This window comes from Schistocerca piceifrons, chromosome 3 (assembly GCF_021461385.2).
Source record: "Schistocerca piceifrons isolate TAMUIC-IGC-003096 chromosome 3, iqSchPice1.1, whole genome shotgun sequence".
Lineage (NCBI taxonomy): Eukaryota > Metazoa > Arthropoda > Insecta > Orthoptera > Acrididae > Schistocerca > Schistocerca piceifrons.
In genome coordinates this window covers 168,080,371-168,105,995 of record NC_060140.1, presented here as the reverse complement: position 1 = coordinate 168,105,995, position 25,625 = coordinate 168,080,371, and the positions used below count along the sequence as shown (strand labels likewise).

General features: G+C 42.0%; 1 protein-coding gene across 5 annotated transcripts in view; it reads right to left on the bottom strand.

Moving 5' to 3' along the window:
• LOC124787762 (formin-like protein) overlaps positions 1-25,625 on the bottom strand; it is a 453,708-nt gene that overhangs the window by 72,725 nt on the left and 355,358 nt on the right. For 2 of the 5 annotated variants that reach the window (XM_047254638.1, XM_047254640.1), the window contains exons 5-7: positions 14,727-14,881; positions 14,264-14,332; positions 11,093-11,256 (exon numbers count right to left, since the gene is read on the bottom strand). In XM_047254638.1, the coding sequence (XP_047110594.1) occupies positions 11,093-11,256; positions 14,264-14,332; positions 14,727-14,881 (388 nt within the window). The remainder of the gene's footprint in view (positions 1-11,092; positions 11,257-14,263; positions 14,333-14,726; positions 14,882-25,625) is intronic. The other 3 variants (XM_047254639.1, XM_047254641.1, XM_047254642.1) reach the window with 3 other exon arrangements.

Sequence of the window (25,625 nt, the reverse complement as noted above, 5' to 3'; positions counted from 1 at the left end):
ACAATATTGTTAGCACCAGAGCACACATGTTGAAGCCTGCTGTGTAATATAAACCTGGATAATAACTGTGCTGGGTGTGTTTGTCATCAGGAAGATCCGAAGAGCACGGCGAAGACACGAAAACATGGTCAGGCCAGGTTCCATAGTTGTAGGCAGACACAATGTCTGGCAATCCACAGAACGATAGGGAACAGGGGGACTGGAGACCAATATACAGGGGAAACAGATAATGGAGCATGATAATCCTTTAAAATCCTGTAAACTCTCAGTTGTTTTCAATATGAGTGATTAATGGTGTAGTTCCACATGGTCAGTTGATTTTTATTTCAGTCACAGAATTTTGACAACCAATCCAGTTGTCTTCTTCAGGTGTTGGGAATTATGCTGTTGTGTACTTGTTGCCTGGACAAAAACTAGATAGTGTTGCTATTTATAGCTGATTGTGACTTACTCCTGACGTCCAATACACCCTTTGATGCTCTTGATTTTCAGAGGCCACAATGATATTGTGTGAAACAAATTTCCCAGCTGTGTTGGATGTGATGGCCAGTGAGATCTTAAGTCAAACAATGGAAAATCAAGGATGCAATGTAACAATATTATGAAAAGGAAAGTTGCCATTCACCATATAGCAGAGATGCCGAGTTGCAGATAGGGACAACAAAAAGACTTTTCACAAATAAAGCTTTCAGCTAGTAAGGCCATCGCCAACAAAACACACACACACACACACACACACACACACACACACACACACACACGTTTCTGGTTTCAGTTGACTGAGACTGCAGTGGTGTTTGCGAGTTGCATTTGTTTGTGTGTGTGTGTGTGTGTGTGTGTGTGTGTGTGTGTGTGTGTGTGTGTGTGTGTGTGTGGTGTGTTGTTGGCAAAGGCCTTACTGGCCGAAAGCTTTATTTGTGACAGTCTTTTTGTTGTGTCTATCTGCGACTCAGCGTCTTCACTATGTGGTGAGTAGCAACTTTCCTTCTTATAATACTGAAGTCTTAATAAATTTAGTGCTGGACTCGAAGTCCTGTTTAAATTGAAACCTTCAGGCCAGCTATTAGGTTTTCTGACATCCATATTTTGATAAGACTCCTTAATTACTCGGTCTCAGATACTTAGTGTTTGCACCACAGTACTGGTCTCATCAATTTCATTTCATGATTGTATTTGAAGCAGTGTTTGGTGAAAGCTAATGGCTTGGTTTTTTAGTTGAGTGTGTCACAGTGATGTTTCTTGAATCTCTCCTCAGATGTTCTGATCCACGTAAGATACACAACATTCACATTGAATCCAGGTATTTTATCTTAAGAGACTGTGGTATACTCTAAGTCTGGTTGTTTGAACAACTCTGTTCTTCACCGAGGAGAATCCAATTATCACACTTAGGGGAGACTGTTGATAAAACACTGTGGGGAACACACACAGAATGAATGAAGAGACTCCGTAAGAACAGTGAAGTGTGTACAACTGAACATGTAATTGAAATATACGGCAGGAAGAGGAAGGAAATCAGAGAGGAGGAGAAAATGGGTTAGAACAGCAGATAGATTAGCGGACAGAGAAGGAAGCATAGGTAGCTGGACAACCAGTGAGCCACAAGCTGAGATCACGATTGTTGAAGGATATTTTTTCAAGGGATTGATCCACCTGTGCATTTCAGAAAGTATGCCATTGAGATCGCATGTGGGAAAGGTATTATAAGACCTGCATGGAAGCCAACTGTTTGTTGAAGCCAACTGTATTCTGCTGAGCAGACTGCTCTATTCAGGTGGCCACATTAGAGCAATAACCATCTATGCAGATGAAGAGTTAGTGTGGTATTCCCTAATAGAACAATGCATAATAACTGCAACAAATTTGTTGGGTGTAGCTGGAGCTACAAGTGGCTGTCTGTAACTCACTGTAATATGCCTGTGTCAGGATTCAAAGTAATATGCACACACAAAAAATTAACACTGGGAGGAAGATAGCAGCACAAAAATTGACAAAAACTGAAAGGGATAGTGTAGAGGAAGAGTGGAACCTATTTAAAACATCAACTGTTAACAGTGCTTTGCAGATAAGTGGCAAAACAAGGGGTAAAGTGAAAAAAAGGAAACCCGTTGGTGGAATGATAGAGTAAAAGATGCAATTAAATGCAATATGGCAAAGAAAAACATGGAGTTTGAAAAAAGAAATCAGAACCAGGGGCTGGTTCCAAAAGATGAACACAGAGTGACAACACTGGAGAAGGAATACCAACAAAAGAAACTCCAAGCAAAGAGAATTGTGAAAGAAGAAAAGTAGAAGAGTTGGGAAATATTCAACCAGAAACTAGAGCAGGATAGTAAAGGGAACCAAAAACTGCTATATGGTTACTGAAAAGTAAAAGATCTGATAGAGAATACATAAAAGCGATTGAAATAGAGGATGGGGATATTATGAAGGACATGGAAGGTATCAGAGAAGAGATGAAGAATTATTTTAAAATCTTACTGAATGGGGAAGATGCACAAGAAAGTGACACCACAGTCATTGAATTAGAGGAAGAGCAGGATCCAATCTCTTCGTTAGAAACTGAGAATTGCATGAAACAGATGAAAAGCAGGAAAACTGCTAGAGTAGATGAGCTGACAATGGATATGATTAAAGCCACAGGAATCCATGGAATACAATGGTTTCACCAGTGCTGGTGGTGATATGGAAAGAAAACGAAGTGCTGGATGAATGGAAAAAAGAAATTATAATACCACTATTCAAGAAAGGTCGTAGAAAAAAAAGCACCATCTACTGAAGAATCACACTGTTATCACACTGCCTTAAGATAATGGAAAAGGTCATAGAAAAAAAGATTGTGGAAAATTCTAGAACACCAATTAGAGGAACAACAGCATGGGTTCAGAAGTAATAGATCTCATTTTCTCCTTCCATCAGTTAATGGACAAATATTGGTAAAAAGGAAAGGACATGATAGTAGCATTCGTGGATTTGGGAAAGCATATAACAGTGTCCCAAAGGATAAAATATAGGAATGCTTGAGAAAACAATGTTCCTGATTCATTAATTAAAAAAGTCCAGATGCTGCATCATGGTTGTGAGAGCAGTGTACAAGTACGAGATGGAAGATCCAAATGGCTAAAGACAAAGAGAGGTGTTCAGCAAGGCAGTTCACTCTCCCCTTTACTCTTCATTACACTTATGGACACAATCATGAAAGAAATCAAGGAAGAAGAAAATGACAATCTCAAGAAGGAAATGAAGATCTCAACGCTTTTATTTTTGCTGATGACATCGCCATTTGGGGAGAGAGAGAAATGGAGGTTCAGAGGAGACTAGATTACTGGAACACAAAATTTAAAAAATTTGGGTTAACTGTGAGTAGGAACAAGACAGTAACATTGCAGATGAGCAGGACACCCACACCTTGTCACATCATACTGGAAGAGGAAAAGCTGATTTTTTTTTTCTTTCTTTCTTTTTTTTAGGGCGCAAAACTGCTACAATCATTAGAGCCCGGTCTATGACTTAGGAAAAGGTAAAAAACCAAACTGGAAACAAGCAGCAATGAGAGTGAAACTCAAAATAGTGGAGAAACTAAAGACAGAAGAAAAGCTTAAAAAACCACTACAGAAGGGGGGTTGTTTGTCCCCAAAAAGAGCTTCAAATGACTGACATCATCTCACTGGCACTAACAAACTTGAGAATGCGATCAGCAGGGCGCGTGTCATCTGCTAAAATGGAAGATATATCAGGTGACAGCTGTAGACGGGTGCGTAACTGAGTAAAATTGGGGCATTCAAGTAAAAGGTGTCTCACCGTCCACAGTTGAGAGCGGTGGGGATGAAGTGGGGAGAGGATTGCCACTTAAAAGATGTCAATGGCTAAAAAGACAGTGCCCTATCCGGAGTCTAGTTAAAATTACCTCCTCCAGACGAGTTCGGGAGGAAGAGGTCCAAGCACAGGTGAGAGCTTTCAAGTCCCGCAATTTATTATTGGGAAGTGTCGACCAATGTGGATGCCATAAAAGAGCAACACGACGACATAAAACACTCCGTAGAACGGCGAAGGGAATCATGCGAATAGCAGGCTGAAGAAGAGAGACTGCAGCCTTGGCCCCTATATCGGCTGCCTCATTTCCACAGATACCAACATGTCCTGGGATCCAGAGGAACGCCACAGACAACCCCCAAGTGGAGCAAGTGGAGGCAGTCCTGAATCTGGTGGACCAGAGGGTGGACAGAGTAGAGAGCTTGAGGACTGAGAAGACAGCCGAGAGTGTCTGAGCAGATAACATACTGTATCCGCTGATGGTGACTGATGTATTGGACAGCCTGGAGAACAGCGTAATGCTCCGCAGTATAAACCGAACACTGGTCAGGAAGCCGAAATCAATTTGGGGTGTCGCCAACAATATAGGCACTCCCTACACCAAACGATGTTTTTGAGCCATCAGTGTAAATAAATGTGGCTTCCGTCATTTGTGCACATAGAGCAGAAAATGCCCGACGATAAACAAGAGAAGGGGTACCATCCTTGGGAAACTGACAAAGGTCACGGAGCAGGCAGGTCCGGGGCCGGAGCCAAGGCGGTGCTGTACCCCAAGTTGTCAAGAAAGTTTTAGGAAAGTGGAAGGAAAGAGAATGGAGCAGTTGACGGAAGCGGACTCCAGGTGGTAGTAGGGAGGAAGGGCGGCCAGCATACCCGAAATCCAAGGAGGCGTCGAAAAAAATGTCATGGGCCAGGTTTGCAGGCATGCAAGACAGATGGCTAGCATAACGACTCAGAAGGACAGCTCGCCAATTGGACAGCGGAGGTTCAGCAGTCTCAGCATAAAGGTTTTCCACAGGGCTGGTGTAAAAAGCTCCAGACACTAAACATAATCCACGGTGGTGGATAGAGTTGAGATACCGAAGAATAGACGGCCGAGCAGAGGAGTAAACTATGCTTCCATAGTCCAATTTCGAGCACACTAAGGCGCGATAGAGGTGGAGAATGACCACTCTGTCCGCTCCCCAGGAGTACCATTCAGGACACGGAGGGTGTTGAGGAATCGCAGACAGCGAGCCGAAAGATAGGAAACATGGGACGATCAGCACAGTTTTCTGTCAAAAATAAGACCCAAGAATTTAGCAACATCCACAAACGGAAGGTTGACAGAGCCTAGAAGTAAGGAAGGCTGAAGAAACTCCATACAACGCCAAAAATTGACACAAACGGTCTTACTGGGAGAAAAGCAGAAGCTGGTTTCGATGCTCCAAGAGTGGAAGCGATCGAGACATCCTTGAAGACGTCGTTCAAGAAGGCTTGTCCATCGAGAGCTGTAGTAGATTGCAAAATCGTCCACAAAGATGGAGCCCGAAACATCAAGGAGGAGACAATCCATAATTGGATTTATGGCAACGGCAAACAGCACAACACTTAGCATGGAGCCCTGGGGTACCCCGTGTTCTTGGGAGAAAGTAGTGTTCACCTGCACTTTAAATGTGCATTCTGCCATAAATTCACGAAGAAAAAGGGGCACCCGACCTCTAAAGCCCCAAGAGAACAGTGTGCGGAGGATGCCTGTCCTCCAACAGGTATCATATGCTCTCTCCAGACCAAAAAAATATTGCTACTGTTTGGCGTTTCCTGAGAAAACTGTTCATGATATAAGTGGAGAGAGTAACAAGATGGTCAACTGCAGAACGATGCTTTTGGAAACCACATTGGGCAGGTGTTAAAAGACTTCGGGTCTCCAGCCACCAGGCTAAACGGCAATTCACCATATGCTCTAAAACCTTACATACACTACTCATGAGAGAAATGGGGCGATAGCTAGAGGGGAGATGTTTGTCTTATCCAGGTTTCGGAACAGGAATGATAGCTTCCCGCCATCTTCTGGGAAAAGTACTGTCGGTCCAAATTCGATTGTAAAGGCAAAGGAGGTAACGCAGATTGTGGTATGATAAATGCAGCAACATTTGGATGTGGATACCATCCGGTCCTGGGGCAGAAGAGCGAGAAGGAGAGAGTGCATGTTGGAGTTCCCGCATGGAGAAAACAGTATTATAGCTTTCGCGATTTTGAGAGGAGAAAGCAAGATGTTGCACTTCCGCTGCACATTTCTTCAGGAGAAAAGCTGGCGGGTTATTTGAAGAGCTCAAAATCTCAGCAAAGTGTTGACCCAATGAGTTAGAAATTGCGATGAGGTTCACTGATGTATCATGCGTGACAGTGAGCCCAGAGACCGGGGAGAAACTAGGTGCGCCAGATAACCATCGAATCCGACTCCAAACTTCCGAGGAGGGAGTGAAGGTGTTAAATAAGCTAGTAAAGATGTCCCAGCTTGCTATCGCGGATGACGTGACGGCATCGCGCACGCAACTGCTTATAGCGAATACAGTTGGCCAAAGTAGGGTGGTGCCGGAATACACTAAGAGCAAGTCGCCGCTCACGTATTACGTCACGGCATGCCTCATTCCACCAAGGAGTGACCTCATCATCGAGGCTAGGAAAGTGACAGTCATTGAATGTCGCTAGAGACGAAAAAAGTGTCCAATCGGCTTGGTCAAACTTCCAGCGTCTCAGGTGCATATATGGCAGTTGTGGCTCCAATCTAAGGACTCATGGAAAGTGGTCACTCGAGTGTGTATCAGCAAGAGCGAACCATTCGAAGTGCTGAGCTAGCGGAACAGTACCGACCGAAAGGTCCAAATGAGAGAATTTGTAGTGGAGGCAGACAAAAATGTAGGGTCCCCAGTGTTGAGGCAAACAAGATCCGCTTGGTGAAAGACATCTACCAATAGTGAGCCGCGCAGACAAGAACGTGGAGATCCCCAAAGCGGGTGGTGGGCATTGAAGTCCCCAATCAGCAAATATGGGGCAGAAGCCGAACAAGAAGATGAAGGAGATCAGCTCGTGCCATTGGTGTGGACGATGGAATGTAGACAGTACAAAGACAGAAGGTGTATCCAGAAAGGGAAAGACTGACAGCGACAGCTTGGAAGGAAATGTTTAAGGGGATTGGGTGATAATGGAGAGTATGATGGAGAAGAATCATGAGTAGTCCTTGTGCTGGAGTGCCTTCAACAGAGGGGAGATCAAATTGGACCGACTGAAAATGGGGGAAAACAAAGCAGTCATGGGGATGCAGCTTTGTTTCCTAAAGACAGAAGATGAGCGGCGAGTAGGATCATAAGAGGATCGACAATTCATCCCAACTGGCTCAAATGCCGAGAATATTCCAATGGATAATGGGCATAGGGTGGACAGAAAAGGGAAGAATGTGACCAAGGTTGCCCTCAACTCAATGACTGCTCCGAGCCGGCGGCTGACAGCGTGGAACGGCATTCAGCTGATGGCAGAAGATCCTGATCCATAGGTTGTTTGGGAGCAGCTCCTGCCACCAGCGATCGGCCGGTTGATCGGACGCCTGCAGTGCGCCTCGGCAACACAGAAGACGGCCGAGGGCGGTTACCGCCAGGTGGTGCTATAGATGAGACACGCCATGGCGGATAAGGAGAGGAACTGGGTTTCTTACTAGCCTTCTTGGAAACAGGACACTGAGATGAAGGAGGAATCGATGGTTGTGAAGTCGGGGTACATAAAAAATCTTCACGAGTAGGCTCTTTTTTGGAACTCTGGGTGTCTGATTTTAGGGCTCGGGATTTAGCAGAACCCGATGAAGTGAGAGCCATGGAGTGAGCAGGTGAGAGTGGGGAGGTTGAACGGGCGATCTTTGCACTGGCCGATCTGAAGACCATGGCACTAAAGGTGAGATAACAAGTCTGCGTGGCTGCCTCCTTTGTAGGCCGAGGAGGGGCAAGGACAGTGCTGTATTTACCTGCGTGAGGCACAGTGGGCTTTCGACTGGCGAATAACTTTCGAGCAGCAAAGGTTGACACCTTTTCCTTCACGCTGATTTCCTGAATGAGCCATTCGTCTTTAAAAATGGGGGAATCTCTAGAGGAAGCAGCATGGTCACCCATACAGTTGATGCAATGAGGGGATGGAGGTGGACAAGCACCGTCATGGGCATCCTTACCACATGTAGCGCATTTGGCCGGATTGGAACACGACTGGCTTGTATGACTGAACCGCTGACACCAATAGCAACGCGTTGGGTTTGGGATGTAAGGGCGAACGGAAATTATTTCATAGCCCGCTTTTATGTTCGATGGAAGTTGAACTTTGTCAAATGTCAAGAAGACGGTAAGGGTTGGAACCAAGTCCTTGTCAACCGTTTTCAAGACTCTATGAACAGCCATTACGTCATGGTCAGACAGGTGGTTTTGAATTTCCTCATCGGACAATCCATCGAGGGAGCGTGTGTAAATGACTCCACATGATGAATTTAAAGTGCGATGCGCTTCCACCCAAACAGGGAAGGTGTGTAGCAGTGAAGTACGCAGCAATTCTTGTGCCTGGAGGGCACTGACTGTTTCTAACAAGGTGCCATTTCGTAATAGGAAGAAGACTTTACAGGACCTGCAATTGCAACGACACCTTTCTGAATAATGAAAGGGTTGACTGTGTAAAAGTCTTGACCTTCGTCCGACCGAGAAACAACAAGGAACTGTGGCACTGATGGAAGAATTGTCCGTGGCTGAGACTCATTCAACTTTCGCTTGTGAGCAGACACAGTAGATAACGAGGAAACCATTGAGAAAGTATCCCCCATGACGACGGCGTCTCCGATGGCGCGCTCCTTCCTTGTGGGGCCCCTCTCTGAGGGCACTCCCACCTTAGGTGATTGTTCACACCTCCCGATAAACGGACGGAGGGACCAATCGGCACTTTCGGAAGGTATCAGCTCGGGTAATCACCCCTCTCTGGGCCAGGCTGTTACCAGGGGGTATGTACGTGCCCTACCTGTCTACCCGGGGTGGGGAATTACGCATTACCTCGCCACCAGCTACGCATGGGAATGCGTGGGTCGGCCTTCAGACACGCACAGGGTGGAAAAAAGAGAAAGGGAGGAACAAAGAAAAGGAAAGGAATGAAGAGAGGTCTCAAATGCCGCACCGGAGAAAATGGTAAAGAGAAGATGTAAGGAAAAGATAAGGTCAAAGGAAGGACAAAGACTTGCCAGCAGAGAAAGCAAAGAAGAGAGACTGTTTTACAGTTTCGATCGTCTGTCTCCGGATGTAGGCACTAAACATACTCCCAGAGGGGGAGAAAGGGAAGGGGAGGAGGTGGGGGATGTGGAAGATGGGGGATGGGGAATGTATGCAGCCCGGAAAGGAAGGAGGGCCACACTAGCTTGGGGTCCCGTGCTCGCTACGCACGTATCCACAATATCTTCCTTGAAGTACGAAATCTAATCTAGGCCAAGGACGTCCCACAGAGTGTCAAACAGACCATGTATAAAAGTTCTCTCTCCTGCCATCATGATCTATAGTCGACAGGCCTGTGTCATAAATAAGGGTGAAGAGAGTCGAATACAAGCATGTGAAATGAAGTTCCTTAGGTCAGCTCTACATAAAACTAGGAGAGACAGAGTCAGGAATGATTATCTAAGGAGAGACCTGCAGGTGACATTGACTACAGAGGAGAGAATGAGTGCTTTGAGACTGAAGTGGTTCGGTCATGTGAAACGAATGCACCCAACTAACTCCATGCCAGTATTTGGAGATGGCGGTACCAGGAAGAACACCAATTGGGCAGCCTAGAAAGAGATTGACAGACCAGGTTAAGGAAGATCTCAAGAGGAGAGGATTAACATGGGATGTAGTGGAGAGGGAAAAGCTATACCCGGACAGAAACCAATGGGGGCATATCGTTCACAAAGTTCCTACCCGGCTTGCTGGAAGAAAATCCTGATGATAAAGAAGGTAGGGTCTTCCTAGGTGGAGCCCCAACGCAAGTGATTTCCCATTACCTCCCTCCAATTTCTCTGTCAAGTATCAGATATGTACCTCTATTGTGTGGCTGACTGATAACTGCTTTTGTGGTACTATGTTTTACATAGTTACGGGCATGGATGGATGTAAGGGAGACAAAGCAAGTGCCAGTACACAGCCAGCCCCTCTCAGAACATGAAAGGAGCCACAAGCTTAAGGTCCCATCTGAATGATACACTGTAAACAGGTTTCTAATTTAACACAGAATATCAGGGCAAAGTCTGTTTATCACAACATTTACACCACCTTGTCTTCTTCCCTTTGCCAGTCAAATATTGGTGACAAAACTTTCCTCACTCTCAGGATTCAAATTGGCTACCTTCCAAGTTCAGCACTAATGCAGAAATTTGCACATACTACCATCACAACAGAGGTGGTTAACAGGATTACAACATGAAATGGTGGTTAGATGCATAGAATATGCTGGCACATAGGGAGGTGGTTGACGTACTGGTGGAGGCTGTGTAACATGACCTAGATTGCTCTGGGAAATGCACGTATTACCACTGCAAATACAGTATCCTAATATGGCAAGTATGTATTTAGAATCGGGAGGGGAGGGGTTGGTGGGAGGAGGAGGAGGAGGAGGAGGAGGAGGAGGCAGAAGGGATGGATGTGGAAGAATGAACATTTTTCAAATGGAGGTTCTGTTGGTTAATTACAACTTTGGTGCAAACAGATATTTTATGACGCCCTGAGATAGGTGGAGATTCATGCCCAGGAAAATGGTTAACTATGTAGCAATACGACTGACAGAGATGGACTGGAGAATGGATGTTGAAGACACAGAAGAACGAAGACAGACAGTCTTCACAGAAAAGACATATCATATAAACATTTTGTTCATAAAAATTAAGATCAGGTGTTAAGCGATCATACTGTCAGCGAAGGATTTCTTTACAAAGTACATGAAAGGTTAGAACAGCAAACTATCATGCTAGGGCTTCTTCCTCTGCCAGATTTGGTCAAAGATATCGGTTAGTTGTTCTGCTAAATGTGGCAAACTTAGAAAGCTGTTTGAAGTCGTGCTACACTATCCTCCTCCTCCTCCTCCTCCCCCTCCTCCTCCTCCTCCCCTTCTGATACATTCCCAGATTCTCTTCTCCACCTTGTTCCAGCTGTCCTCCCAGTTATTGTCCTTTAGGGACACCTTTCTCCTCTACCTTCCTCCACACTGTTTGCTTAAGAGTCCTCCTCAATGCAGACTATTTTTTTAAATATAGTACCTTGTTGTTCATTATCGCACGAAGGCACATTATGCACACATGGATATCATCTTTGGATTCTCCCATATTAAGTTTAGCTACATGTCTTGACCTTCGTTTGAGGCCAGGACTATCCAACATCTCCAGGGCTGGTCTGAGGTACCCATTGTGTCCAGGACTCCCTGCTGAAAAGAAAGCCACTGTTATGAAACTAAGATTATAATTGATATGTAATAATGAACTATTTTACATTAGACAAAATATATAGCCAAGAGCTCCTTATCCTCATTTATAATGTTAGCCTTTTCACTGTGATATAAGGTCTTATCATGCTAGCCATATATTCATATAAATTAACATTATTTTAGAAGTCAGACAAGTTAACAAAATTCTTTACGTTTCTTTAGGACATAATTTCATCTGTAGTCTTGAGGTTAAAACCCGTACACACACACACACACACACACACACACACACACACACACACACACACACAGTTTCCATCATGATCACTATTCATCTACAAAAAATGACAACATTAACAATAAACAGCAAAGTAAAATACATTTAAATACCACTTTTGCAGCACACAAGAAAGTAGTAGGTGAGGCAAAACAAGATGTAAAATTGGATTCAAGATGCATAACGAACTGTGAAACAAATTAACAAAATGAACTGAAAGGGCGGATAAAAGGGGTAACAGTGAACAGCATATTGCTAAAAAACAAATGACATAGAATTTAGAGAAAACGAGGACTGCGAATAACCTTTAGCGTCAAAATATCAAATGCATCTAAGACAGAAGATACTCAGTAAAGTGGAATCTGAACAAAGGAATTACTTGCTTAAAGAAGTAGTGTCTCATGTTCTGGTGATCAGTTTTGAAACTTGCTTTGTTAAATATTAATTTCCTATTTCTGAGAAAATTTCAAACACTTGAGTACTTGTAAATTTTTGGAACACTACAGTAACATGAACAGTAAACAAGTGCTATATGAAGAACCAGTGTGCTTACTTATCAAGTGTACCAATGGAGACATTTGAGAAATGACACAGTTGGAAATTAAAAGACAATCTGTGTCTCACTTCCCCAGTACTTGCAGTTCTTTCACCAAGAGAAAAGAAGCAAATCAAGAAATAGAGAAAGGGAAAAGTACAAAATGTATATTGCTGGAAGTCATTCGGAACACCTCATTAAGGAAAAAGACACAAAGAACTGTTAAGAAGTGTGAAAGCACAATGAATTTCACCTACTGAATTGTAAATCTGATAATGATAATGGGCTGCAGCCACGTGACAGGAAAAGATAAAAGCAGAAAATATTAAGCAAAGCAAAGATAGAGCAATCCAGCTGGGAAGTAAAAAAATAAATGAATGTACATAGCTTAAAACAAATAAAACAGATACATCAGAAACATACAAATACACACTACAAGTAATACTTACAATGGAAACAAGTAGATTTATGAAGATGCACATAGAAACCAAATAGGAAGCAAAATTGTTTAGAGATGGAAAAGGGAATAGAAGTGAACTCTAAGTAAATGTTAAGAGTTATGTGGAGGGCTAGTCTAATTAACTAAATCACAGTGCAAGCGTAAGCATGGACACAGATTTGTAGATCTATTAGTAAAATGTTTATCACAGTCTCAAATTTCAAACATTTGATGTTATTCTCCCCATACATGAGCACTGCACATTCACAACTGGCAAGAATAAATGTGGGTAATATTTGGCAGCTAGATTGGAGGTTTTAAGATTCTGAATGTTAACATCAAAGAACAAAGTCTCACGGAAGTTCCTTATTTCAGGGACCAATAACCTCGCTGTTTGGACCCCTCCCCCAAATCAGCCAACTAACCATCCCTATTTCATTGAAATCTTGGAGAAGAAGGGATATGGGCCAATGAAAAGTAGGAAAGTAACTGGTCTAGGTTTCAACCAGCCACCCAACTACACCTCAACACTTGCACAATCAGTCCCAGAATATCAGTAGCACAGAAGTACCCCAATCATGCAATGTTAGTTAGAGGTGACTTAATCCTACCAAATATAAACAGGGACATCTATGAATTTTTTGCAGGTGGCATGGACACACAATCTTGTGAAATATTTCTGAACGCTCTTCTAGACCTTGTAGCTACAAGCAGGCCTGACCTTACTGTCACCATCTGTAAAGATACTGACAACCTTTGTGGCTAAGATACCTTGATTGCTAATCCCAGATTTAATTTTCTATACAATATAACCCTTCCAATTAACTATTTCAATTTTTTTCTTCATTTACAGTTATCAACTGGATTTTACAATTATGCCTCTTTCAGCTGCCTAATTGGCAGTTCCTGCACCACACTTCCCTGTTTAAACTAGCAGTTCTAACTCCAGGTTTTACATTAAAGTAACATCTTATGGTAAGTATACAACTGCGTTTGAGCTTACAGAGAGAACACAGAAAGACATACATCAAGTATCCACCGTATGAGCTAATACCTTACTATCTCCTTTACAGTTCTGAAACATCTAGCAACCCATTCCGACTCAATTTGAGTTTACAACTCAAAATTGAATAAAATCAATTTGCTCACTGTTAGGTTTAATGTTTAACTGAATGTTTGGTTCTATAGCTCAAAGAAACTAACAACTATCACTATACGGTGGCCGAACTTCCCAGAAAGGGGCCTCCCGGCCAACAATGCCATACGACCATTTCATTTCATTTCATCACTATCATAAATCTTCTGAGCAACAGACTGTGTGTAAATACTTGGAAAGACATGAACCTCTGAAACGTTTCAGATTTAACTGAATAATGCAATTGCCGTCTTCAGAAATAAAGCTTCACCCAGTCTATGGCTATTGCAACATGACAGTGACAACAACATCGGGACCTAGAAATATTTGCATCTGAGCAATACAACCATCCCAGCAAAAATGAGCAATTTTTATTTCAGCAAGAAACTGTTAATGCAACAAAACCACCTCTTATTTGAAACAGGTTCTCAGATCAAATCCTGCTATTGTGAAATGAAGTTTGTCACTTTAGGACAACATTCAATACCTTATCAGCTGGAGGAGAGGAAAGGAGGAGGAAAGGTTATATGGCTGTCACTGTTCAATCGTTGCAGCACCAAAGAAACAAAACATGAAAAGCACAGACAAAAAGAAAACACACAATCCATTTTGGTCTTCTACCTTGAAAATGGTATGTTGGCCTGCGGACAGCTTTGCGTCTCGGCCAGCAACGGAAACTGAATCTGGAACCTTCAAATGTAAAGCATGTGTTAGACGTGTTCACCATACAGTTAATGAGTGTGAATCATATAAATGCAGACTTTTGGTAAATAAACCTTCTGCAGTCTTTTGTTCATAGAGTGACAGTAAGAAACTGTTAAAATTACCAATGTGTTTTTTCTTCGAAATTGTTACTTTAAAATCGTTACAATATTTTTTTTGCAAACTACTTCAGTCCCATGCGTAAAATAGAAAAGATAAGAAATATGACAGACAAACTGAAGACACTTACATTATCTTTCATGGAAGGTATGAGATAAAAATGTATGGTCTTAGTGCTGTGGAACATGCTTTTAGAAATTAGTTTTTTAACTAGGCTGCTATGAATAGTTTTGGTGAAATATATTTTTTTTAAAAAACATACCAGATCCTGAGCCACTCGCAGCCAATCTCTCCTCTGATGATGTTCTTGATTCAGAGACCCGCTGCTCATGCCTCATCATGACCAGACGGAAACTGAGGTACTCTATAAGATGGTCCAGACCCTGGTTTGTTTCATCTAGGAACTCGCGCACCCACCTGCAATGTATGTTTCCATTACTTTATTTCTTTCACCATTCTTTGGTAGTGCACTGAACTGCAATTGTCCCAACTATCTTTTTCTGCTTCCGAGACTTCCTGCAAATGTCTATGAATCTAACGGTACATGTAAATCATAAATGAGGCAAAACAGACTTCTCTTCTCTAGAGCACCACCTTTTAAAACACAAAGAGATTCTCAATATACTAAGTGCGATGTACTGGATATAAGCAAGCTGCATGGAAATCTGCACACGAAGCATGGAATGCATTTGAACTACGATGGGAAAAGATTTGTTTGTGATCGTGTTAGTGAAATAATCAAAGAAAGACTTGTAAGGGATAGAACAATTTATCAGCTTCCTGAACATCCTTCCAACAGCAAGGAAAACAAAATAAACAAGAAAGAAGAACGAAAATACAACGCTGCTGACGTTACTAACTTAAACTAGAGGTATGTGATGCTGTAAATATGATTCCCAATTACCAAATCGTGAATACGCCCGAACTAAAAATTTATCACCATAATGTGCAATCCCTGCGTAATAAGATCGATGAAATTAACGTTCTATTAACACATGAACTTAATGATATCTCAGTGTTATGCATTTCTGAGCACTGGCTTAACCCAGAATTAATCCAGAATACGAAAATAAACAAATTTGTCTTGGCTGCTTACTACTGCACGAAAAACAGCAAACAGGGTGGGGTAGCAATTTACACAAAGGATAACGTAGATTTTATTACACTACCTGACTTAACCAGGGCAAATGTCGAAAAGGATTATGAAATTGCAGCTATAAAAATTACTCAGCTCAACCTGGTTATTGCTACAGTTTACCGATCACCGTCCGGGAATTTTGAACTTTTCTTAAACAAAATGGAGTCATTGCTAAATAAAGTAAATAAAATGGATTGTGAATTGATAATCTGTGGTGACTTCAATATTGACTTCCTCACAAATAGTGGAAATAGGGAGACCATTTTGAACCTTGCAACGTCCTACAATTTAAAGGCTGAAGTAAAAGTAGCTACCCGAGTATCAGAAACTTGTCAAACAGCTCTTGATCAGTTTCTAGTAAAGAAGAGTTTACACAACACCTCACTAAAAATTTTCAATGCAGGTTTTAGTGATCATCTTGCTCAAATATTAAGCATAAAAGTACAAGGCAGTATTATTAACAACATGTCTTTTAGAACAGCATATCGAAGCTATAATCAGCATAATGTGAACTACTTCAACAACTTATTACAGAAAGAAAAATGGCTAGGAGTGTACAAAATGAACGATATAAATGAAAAATTCGACACTTTCATTGATACATTAACCCATTTCTTTGAAATTGCATTCCCACTGAAAACATTAACCATATGGGGAAACTCTAGAACAAACAGCTGGATCACAAAGGGAATAAGGGTTTCATGCCAGAAGAAACTACTACTTCATGAAATATGTAACTCAAAAAATTCCTCACCTGTAGTACGCGCATACTATAAAAAATACTCCAAAATATTAAGAAAAGTAATAAAAGCAGCAAAAATAATGCATAATGATGAAATCATTTATAATTCAGCTAATAAATCAAAGGCTATGTGGAGTGTTATAAAAAAAGAATGTGGAGAATACAGACAACCTTGGAAAAATATAACACTATCACATAAAAATAAAAAAGTAACAAACCCCTTAGAAGTAGCTAACACATTTAACAACTTTTTCACAGGTGTTGCTGAAAATATGTTACAATCAAACTTTAAGAGCATCCAGGCAAATGAATATAAAATAAGTACATGTAGAGGATCAATATACATCAGTTGTGTTTCACAAGATGAAGTAGCTAAAGCAATAAAAGGACTAAAAAATTCCAAATCGGCAGGTATTGATGGTATACCTGCAACAATGTTAAAGAAGAGTGCATCAAACCTAATTGAAGTACTCACACATTTATGCGACTGCTCACTTCAGGCAGGCACTTTCCCTGATGTGTTAAAAACATCAAAAGTTATTCCTGTATATAAAAAAGGGGATAAAGACAATGTAAATGACTACAGACCCATCACAATTTCCTCCTGCATCTCTAAAGTACTGGAAAAAGTTATGTATGAGAAACTTATGAAATTTATAAATAAAAACAGCATCCTATGTAATGAACAACATGGGTTCAGAAATAAGAGGTCAACGACAACTGCTGTCTATGAGTGCATCAATTCCATCCTAAACCTGACGGACAAAAAACAGGAAACAATAGGAGTCTTTATTGAGTTGTCAAAAGCTTTTGACATGGTGGACCATAAAATTCTGCTATCAAAGCTAGAAAGATATGGTATTCGAGGTCTGTCCAACAAGTGGATCAGTTCCTTCCTGACAAATCGTATGCAGGCAGTGTGCGTCAAGCACACAAATATTGAACAAAAAACTGTATCTAATCACTTATCTGACTATAAACAAATAAAATGTGGTGTAACCCAAGGATCCGTATTGGGACCCCTTCTGTTTCTTCTGTACATAAATGATCTAAGCTTAAATATTGATGCACACAAATCAATCATATTTGCAGATGACACCACGATTCTACTAAAAGGAGACGACGACGAACAGTTACAGCAGACAGTAAACACGGTCACGAAACAACTTAGCAGCTGGGCACAGAGTAATCAGCTTGTAATAAACAGTAAGAAAACCGTTGCTCTAAAATTCCACAATGTTCCTAACAAGGACATGTTTATCCCATCAGTCTCTATCAATGACGAACCAGTTGGTAACAGTACTGAAACCAAATTCTTAGGACTTTGGCTGCAGAGTAACATCAAATGGAATAAGCATATTGAATGTCTCAATGCAGAACTGAGCAAAACATGTTATCTTCTTTGTTCATTAAAATCATGCTGTAGTGAGAAAACAGTATTGAATGCATATCATGCGTACTTTCATTCTCGTCTTAGATATGGGGTCACCTTCTGGGGAAACTCTAAAATAGCTAGTAGCACTTTTAAACTACAAAAAAGGGCCATTAGAATCTTGTTTGGGTGCAAGCCTAGAGACTCTTGTAAACCCCTGTTTAAGAAATCTGGTATTCCCCCATTACCGTGTGTATACATTATGGAAACCCTTTTGTTCTTTAAATTAAATGTAATAGGCAAGGACCAGAGGCTACAAAAAAACTGTGATATACATGAGCACTTTACCAGACAAAACAGGAACTTACATATGACTCAAATCAGCACAGCACTGTGCCAAAAAGGTACTTTTCACATGGGAGTTATGCTTTATAACAAACTTCCTGAAAACATAAAAGCTATCACTGAGGTCAATACATTTGGAAAATCTCTAAAGTCATATTTACAGCATCACTGCTTTTATTCCATTGAAGAATATTTAAATTTATGAAATGTGTTATATAAATACTTGTGTGTAAAGTGTATTATTGTAAGCTTAAATATGTATGCCTTGAAATTACTTTCAGCCTGTATATTTATAACTTGACTTGTCCAATGTCTTATGCATAAGCTGCTATGTAGACAACAGGACCAATAAAATACAATCTACAATCTACAATTCTTACCAGCTTTAAAAAACAGTATCAAAACGCACAATTTTATTTTAAATTTCCAGGAACAAGATTTCTTCTGAGGCAGATATGGAATATGATTTCCAGGAACAAGATTTCTTCCGAGGCAGATATGGAATATGAAACAGAAAAAAATTTGGACACCATCCAGCATCCACCATGATAACTGAGCTATGCTAGCTGCAATGTGCCATTCAAAAAACAACTGGTGACACCCATGTTCTCCAATTGTGTGTTTCTTGTTCCAGTGATTGGTGAGGAGACATCACAAATACGTGACTAGACTACCCTATGGGATTTTAACTGAGCTCCCAATGTGGTGAATTTTAGAAAGAAAAAAATTTAAATTTCTCTGCAATGTGAATACATTTATTCCACACATCAAGCTACATATGGACACAATCTGCAGAACATAGAGAGGAAATATGACTGGCATTACAAAGGACAGCTTTCACAGATTTTGACAATCATATACCATGGATACAGTGGGTGGCTCCACGGAGCAAGTTTAACAGTAGGAGCAGTTTCAAGGGCAGGGACCTTGTCATAGAGATACTGGGAATGCCAGTTTTATCCCTACCTCAGGATTATTATCTCTATAATCATCATCACTGTGTAGCTAGGAATATTGTCCCTTTGAAATGTGTAGTAGCAGTACAGGAATTTCTTTCTGAAACTAAGTACTAATCAGTCATTCCCTTTCCAAGCAACTCTATAGTTTTCTCAAGTAAATTCTCCTTTTGGTAAAACACATTAATTAAAAATCGACTGTAGAAGGAGCAATATTTCATATAATTATTTTTATAGGGCTTTGTCAGCGGAACACTCACTGTATACTATGGAGTTTTGGTAGGATGTTAAGCATGTCGCAGGCATAACAGCACTTCGCATCAAAGAGTTCTCTCTAGAACAATTACACTGTCCCCTTCATGTATTTTAACATTAGCCTTTCATTATATTTATAGAACGATGGCCTTACAAACACTAAGCTTTGAACAGATTAATGATAGTTGCTGGAGCAGTGTTTACTTATTTCAGACAAACTGACTAAGACATTGTGCTGGCATAAGCTGGTTGGCGCCAGCACACCACGTGGCAAAGAGGTTGCAAGAAGATCGAAAGAGGCCAAAAAAAAAAGTCGCAGGAAATGCACCATCAATGCCCTCTCAGTCGCCAGTATTTAGATAGCTGCTGCGGACCGGAGGGCCAGCGAGTTCGTGTCTGTAGCACCAAGTAAGTTACAGTGCCCTCAGTCGCAGCCCAGCTGGAATTTCAGTAGCAGTTAGCTCCACCAGTAACTCAGAGACAGGCAGCATGTAACAACCCTAATAGAGCACATAGTGAACTTCTACTTCACCAGCACCATAGCAAATGTGGACTATACAGAAGAGCTTGTACCACAGCACACGGAAGCTTAACTTACGTAGCTCTTTGGTTATGAATAAAGAACACAGTTAATTTATGCATGCAGTTTGTATACCAGCCACCAAACAACATCCTCTTCTTGCTTCCTGTGTTACAGCTCTATAGAGACAACGAGATGACAAAGGATGGTGAAGAGAATCCTTCAGTGAAGAAGAATTTGTCTGCTTTGCTTGCGTTTCAGATTGCAAGGGTGATCGTATTCGAGTGTTTGCTACATTTTGTTGTATTCTTGCATGTATTCCAGGAGGGTAGTCACAGAATTAATCCACTTTCTCTTTTCAGAGGCTTTGCTTGTTTGTTTTTTTCCTAACGTATTCCTGTAACCCACAGCTACCCCACCCCCTACACCTCAGCTGCAGACAACCAATGTGATGATCTAACACAAGCTTTTCAGTTTCAGAACCAACAAATTGCTGCCTTGCTGATGGCTGTACAGCTTCTGGCTGCACAAGCAGCACCGGCCACACAACAACAGAAGTCAACCAACCAACACGCCCAACAAGTGCCGCCGACCGGCATACGACTGTTCTGGCAATTTAACGAGACAGAAGAGGAATGGCTCTAATACCTGACACAGTTCCAAGTTCATAGTACAGTTCATCAAGTTACAGTACTGTGAAGCTACAATACCTTCTTTTGCTTACAGGGTCCCCAGTGTTCAGGTTAATACAAAAACGATTCCTAACTGTGTCTTCCGACGAACTCAGTTATGACAAAGTAATCGCAGCATTACCTCGGCACTATGACCAGCAAGTTCAAATAGTTGCAGCCAGGTATCAGTTCTTTCAATTGCAGAAAAAGCCGGAACAGATGTACTGTCAGTGGTACACAGAATTAACAGGCAGGACTAGGAAGTGTAAATTTGAGTATAGTTGCAGCAACTTTTACAATAAAAAGGTGTGACATTTTTCAAACTGATCATGTGATCAACAGTCAGGATGTGCACCCCCTCCATTCTCATTTGCTTGCAATCTGTGACCTGCCTGTTCCTCGCAATGTGTCTGAACTGTAGTCAGTACTAGGCAAGATGACACTGTATTCGGTTCATACCGAATGCTGCTCAGATGGTGGCTCCATTGCATCGCAAAAATGTACCTTTTATGTGGACTAAAGCCTGTCAAGATGAATTTTGGAAACTCAAACATGCCTTGCATAGCTACATATGTTTAGTGCATTTTGACCCTGCTAAGCCAGCAATTTTGCAATTTGATGCTTCTTCCTACGGAATTGGCGCTGTGCTTCTGCACAGAATTGGTGCACAAGACAGACCTATTGCTTTTGCCTCAAAGTTGTTAATTCAAAGTCAGTGCAATTGTCCTCAAATAGAAAAAGAAGCTCTCACTATTTTGTATGGTGTGACAAAATTTCATCACTATTTGTAAGGTCGCAAGTTCTATTTAGAGAGAGACCACAAACCTTTGCAGTCTGTGTTTCATCTGTCAAAGCCGGTTCCTACATGCACTGCTCAAAAATTGAGCACTGGGCTCACAGTATCAGTATGAAATTGTGTACAGACCTACGGCAAATCATGTCAATGCAGATGCCCTATCTTGCCTTCTGATTGGCCCAGACTGATTTTGATGCATCTACTGCATCTTGTTGCCAAATCAATGTACAGGACTCTGAATCATTGAAGTCTTTTCCCTTGCACAACAGAAAAATAGCACAGGCCACGGAAGCAGACCCAGATCTCAAGATTTTGTTGAATTATATTCGCACATCTTGATCTCTTTCATTGAACAGTATCAAGAACTCAGTTATGTGCTGATATTTTGCACATCAGTCCTGCCTTTCAGTTCAGCAGGATGTGATTCTAGTTCAAAACGACAGTGGACAATCCCGCGTGCTTATTCCGAAAGTGTTGCAAAAGGATGTGTTGAGATTGCAACCACCAAGTACATTGGGCAATTGTTTGCACTGAAGAGTTAGCGTGCCGGCACTGTACTTGCCAGGGTATGGAAGCCCACATTGAACAGATGACGGCACAGTGTCGCGCATGCACGGAGAACCAATCCGCTATGCCACAGACATTTTCAGCTTGGCGTAGCACTCAATCGCCATGGCAACAAGTGCACAGACTTTGCAGGACCATTCAGGAACACTCATTGGCTCATAGTGGTAGACTTTTACCAAGTTTCCATTTGCAGTGCATACAAACTCTACCACATCCCATAGCACCATTCAAGCATTGTCCTCAATATTTTACATAGAAGGTTTGCCAGAAATACTTGTCGGGCAATGGATCGCAGTTCACTTCACGTGAATTTGAACATTTTTGTGAACTGAATAGCATTCGTCGCCTAACAAACGTTCCATTTCACCCACACTCCAACAGAGAAGCAGATCACTTCATATGCACTTTCAAGTAACAGATGGTCAAGCTTCGCACTACCCACAAATGAGAACAGACGGTGCAACTCTTTCTCGTCCCCTATCACTCCCATACACGAGACGGACTATCACCAGTTGAACTTCTGCACGACCGCTGCCATTGGATGCTGCTACACTTGCTATACATTCAGAGCAACAAAGGCCACAAGTCTATTAATAGCAATGAGGAAAAGGATACTTAACACAGAACCTTGGTCGCAGAATGATTGGTGGTACATGAACTGGCAAGTAAAAATTGGGAGGAGGCCCCCAAAGACCCCACTCATGGGGTGTAAGATGTGATGGCACCAAGCTAGGCTTTACCAAGAGCGAAGAAAAATAAGACAACATGGCAGCGTTGAGAAAAGCCCTGCCAACTGTGGTTTCCAACTAAAGAAGGTGACTGATCAGATACTGTACCTCCCGAAAGCCACACTGGTAAGGAAATAAAGGGTCCCGAGATTTGAGGATGCAACAGAGCCAACAAGCCACCATCAATTTCAGGGGATGTTGCTCAGACTGATTGGCTGGTAAATATCAATGAACAGATCCTTACTGGGCTTAAGGACAGAAATCACAGTACTGTCCCTCCATTGAGAGGGGAAAACCCCTCGGAGACAAATACTATTGGAAATCCGAAAGACTTATTGTCATTGTCTGGGGTTAAGGTGTTGAAGCAAGTGGTTATGGATAGAATAGAGGCCTGGGGCTGAATCATGGGAAGATGAGACGACCACGAGATGTTCTCATACGGTAAGAGGTTCAATGTAGGGTTCCACCTGACAAGGGATAAAATGCACCAGCAGATCCACAGAAAGACCACACAGGATGGCAAGACCCCAGGATGGAAGATGCCATTACCAATCTAGTAGAGTGCAAAGTGCAGCTGCCACCCCACGAGAGAGGAACAGACGAACCTAGGGAGGAGACAAAGTGTTCCCAACACACCCACTTGGTCTGTTCGATTAAGTAACAGCCTTTGGCATGAAGCCGTATAGAAGTAGTAAGACCAGCGTAGGATGGGAACCACTCAAGGTGCTGCAAGATGGTAATCACAGATGGCAATGGCAATGGCCGTGCTCCACCACGGGACCAGCCAGCAGTGAAAGGGAGCTGTCAACGGGGGAATGGCAATGCTGGTTGAGTGAATAATCCTATCAAACATACCATGGGTAACTTCATCAATACAACTTTATAAAGCTGGGGTAAACATGCCTTGGGAGGCCAATCTGCGTGATGGAAAGCACAGCAAAGTATCCTGACTATCGGGAGACAGCAAGGGAATAAGCAAATCAATGGGAAGTGGCTGATATTGCAGAGGTCATTGTGCGGTGACCAGCGTAGTGATGGGAAAGGGGGAGGGGAAGTGAGCAAAAGCAGAATATCAGTGTCATAAGGGACACTAAAATGGGTAACAGAACCATCACTAAGACGGCATAGGTCGTGATCCGGAAGAAATTGGTCTTTGAGGAGACCACGCTCTAGACAAAAAAAAGCAATGCCCCACAATAGGGAACGAGCAATAAAAGCCCGAAAGAGGAGGAAGGGAGAGGGATTTGCTGAAGGCGGGCTGTTAGGACAGCATGAATTAGCTGAAAGACGTCCATATTGAAGGAATGGAATATGTTCTCAATATAGATGCAGGGAGCTAATTATATATAGCCAGGAGCTCGTTAACTCCTGATGAGAGGAGCAAAAGAAGCTGAACCTTACACTCAACTGTCATCTGACAAAATGTTGTATCTTGCGCAATGCAAATATTAGACCATGAAAATTTCTATCGTGAAGAGACTATTAACTTTCGAATCAGTTTCCCAGATGAACACTTCAAATCCCTCAACATATTTGCTACAGATGATCATGACCTCATAACATCTCGAAAAACTGAAGAAATAAAAACTCTACAGCTCTCTTCTCGGTCAGGTACTAAGAGATAAATAAAGAACACTTGCTGCAGTTCATACTGAAAGGTAAAAAGAGAGGGCAAGGCATAAATTGGAAACCCAAAGACACTGTGGACCCAGATCATCAAAGAAACAGGTAACCAGAAAGTTGGAAAGTTCTTCAGATTACCCAACATTCAGAAGTCTGTGATCATAATTCTTTCAATAGATGAATAATACATACACCATTACCAACTGGAACCTTGCGCAATACGGTTAAGTTAATTAACATCTGTACATCATTAGCTGTCTGAATATACAGCACAGAAAAATGAAAATGTTTCACAACTGATGCAACCCCATCTCTATGACGATCCCAGAAAAAAAAAGGAGGCACTGATCTATTGTTTCATATGCAAAATCTTAGCACAAATTTATGGCTTAAAGCAAAGTTCAAATCATTCTCTTCCCTATGACAATAGAAAGGACTTTGCTCAATGAAGTTAGATTACAGTGTTCTGACATTGTCAAAAAGCACTCAGTCCATTATAATTGTGTTGATTATAATACAAAGCACATTCTTGTGGCTAATTAAGTCAGTCTTGAGATTACAATGAAACATATGTGGAGAATGTATTGATGAAGTGTCATACAATGTGTGCCACTTAGGAAGACGACATGCACAGTAGTAGTCATACTCTGTACAAACTGTAAGACAAATAATATCGGTTTAAGTTTTAAAATTTTGTTAAGAAAGTTGATATTCTACACAAAGTATATAGTACATAACCAATTTTATTGTACATGGAGATGTAACTGTTAGAATGTAACCCCAAAAAGAAAGCAGAACAAAAAACTATTAAGTTCAAAGTTTATTTTCATGATTTCCACTTTTGACTTCAATGTACTTTTGAATTCTGTTGGAAACACCAAGTATGGCTTTCTTTTATGAAGGCAGTGCTATTCATAGCCCAAATGATTAGTTTGCCTCTTGTGTGTAATTTTTTGTAGACTTTGGCTTTCAACCACACCCACAGGATAAAATCTAGGAGGATAAGTTATGTGAATGTGTGGTGTCTGCTCTTTCGGATATGTCAGAGGCAGAAAATACACCCGATCTCCTGTGGAGGGAAGGAGGCTGCAGAGGGCGAAGAGGAGAATGGAGGGAAGGCAGTGAGGGGGGGAGAGAGAGAGAGAGGAGGGGGGGAGAGAGAGAGAGAGGAGGGGGGGAGAGAGAGAGAGAGGAGGGGGGGGGGGAGAGAGAGAGAGAGGAGGGGGGGGGGAGAGAGAGAGAGAGGAGAGGGGGGGGAGGAGAGAGAGAGAGGAGGGGGGGGGAGAGAGAGGAGAGAGGAGGGGGGGAGGAGAGGAGGGGAGAGAGGAGGGGGGGGAGAGAAGAGAGAGGAGGGGGGGTAGAGAGAGAGAGAGGAGGGGGGGGAGAGAGAGAGAGAGGAGGAGGGGGGGGTAGAGAGAGAGGAGGGGGGGGGGGGGTAGAGAGAGAGG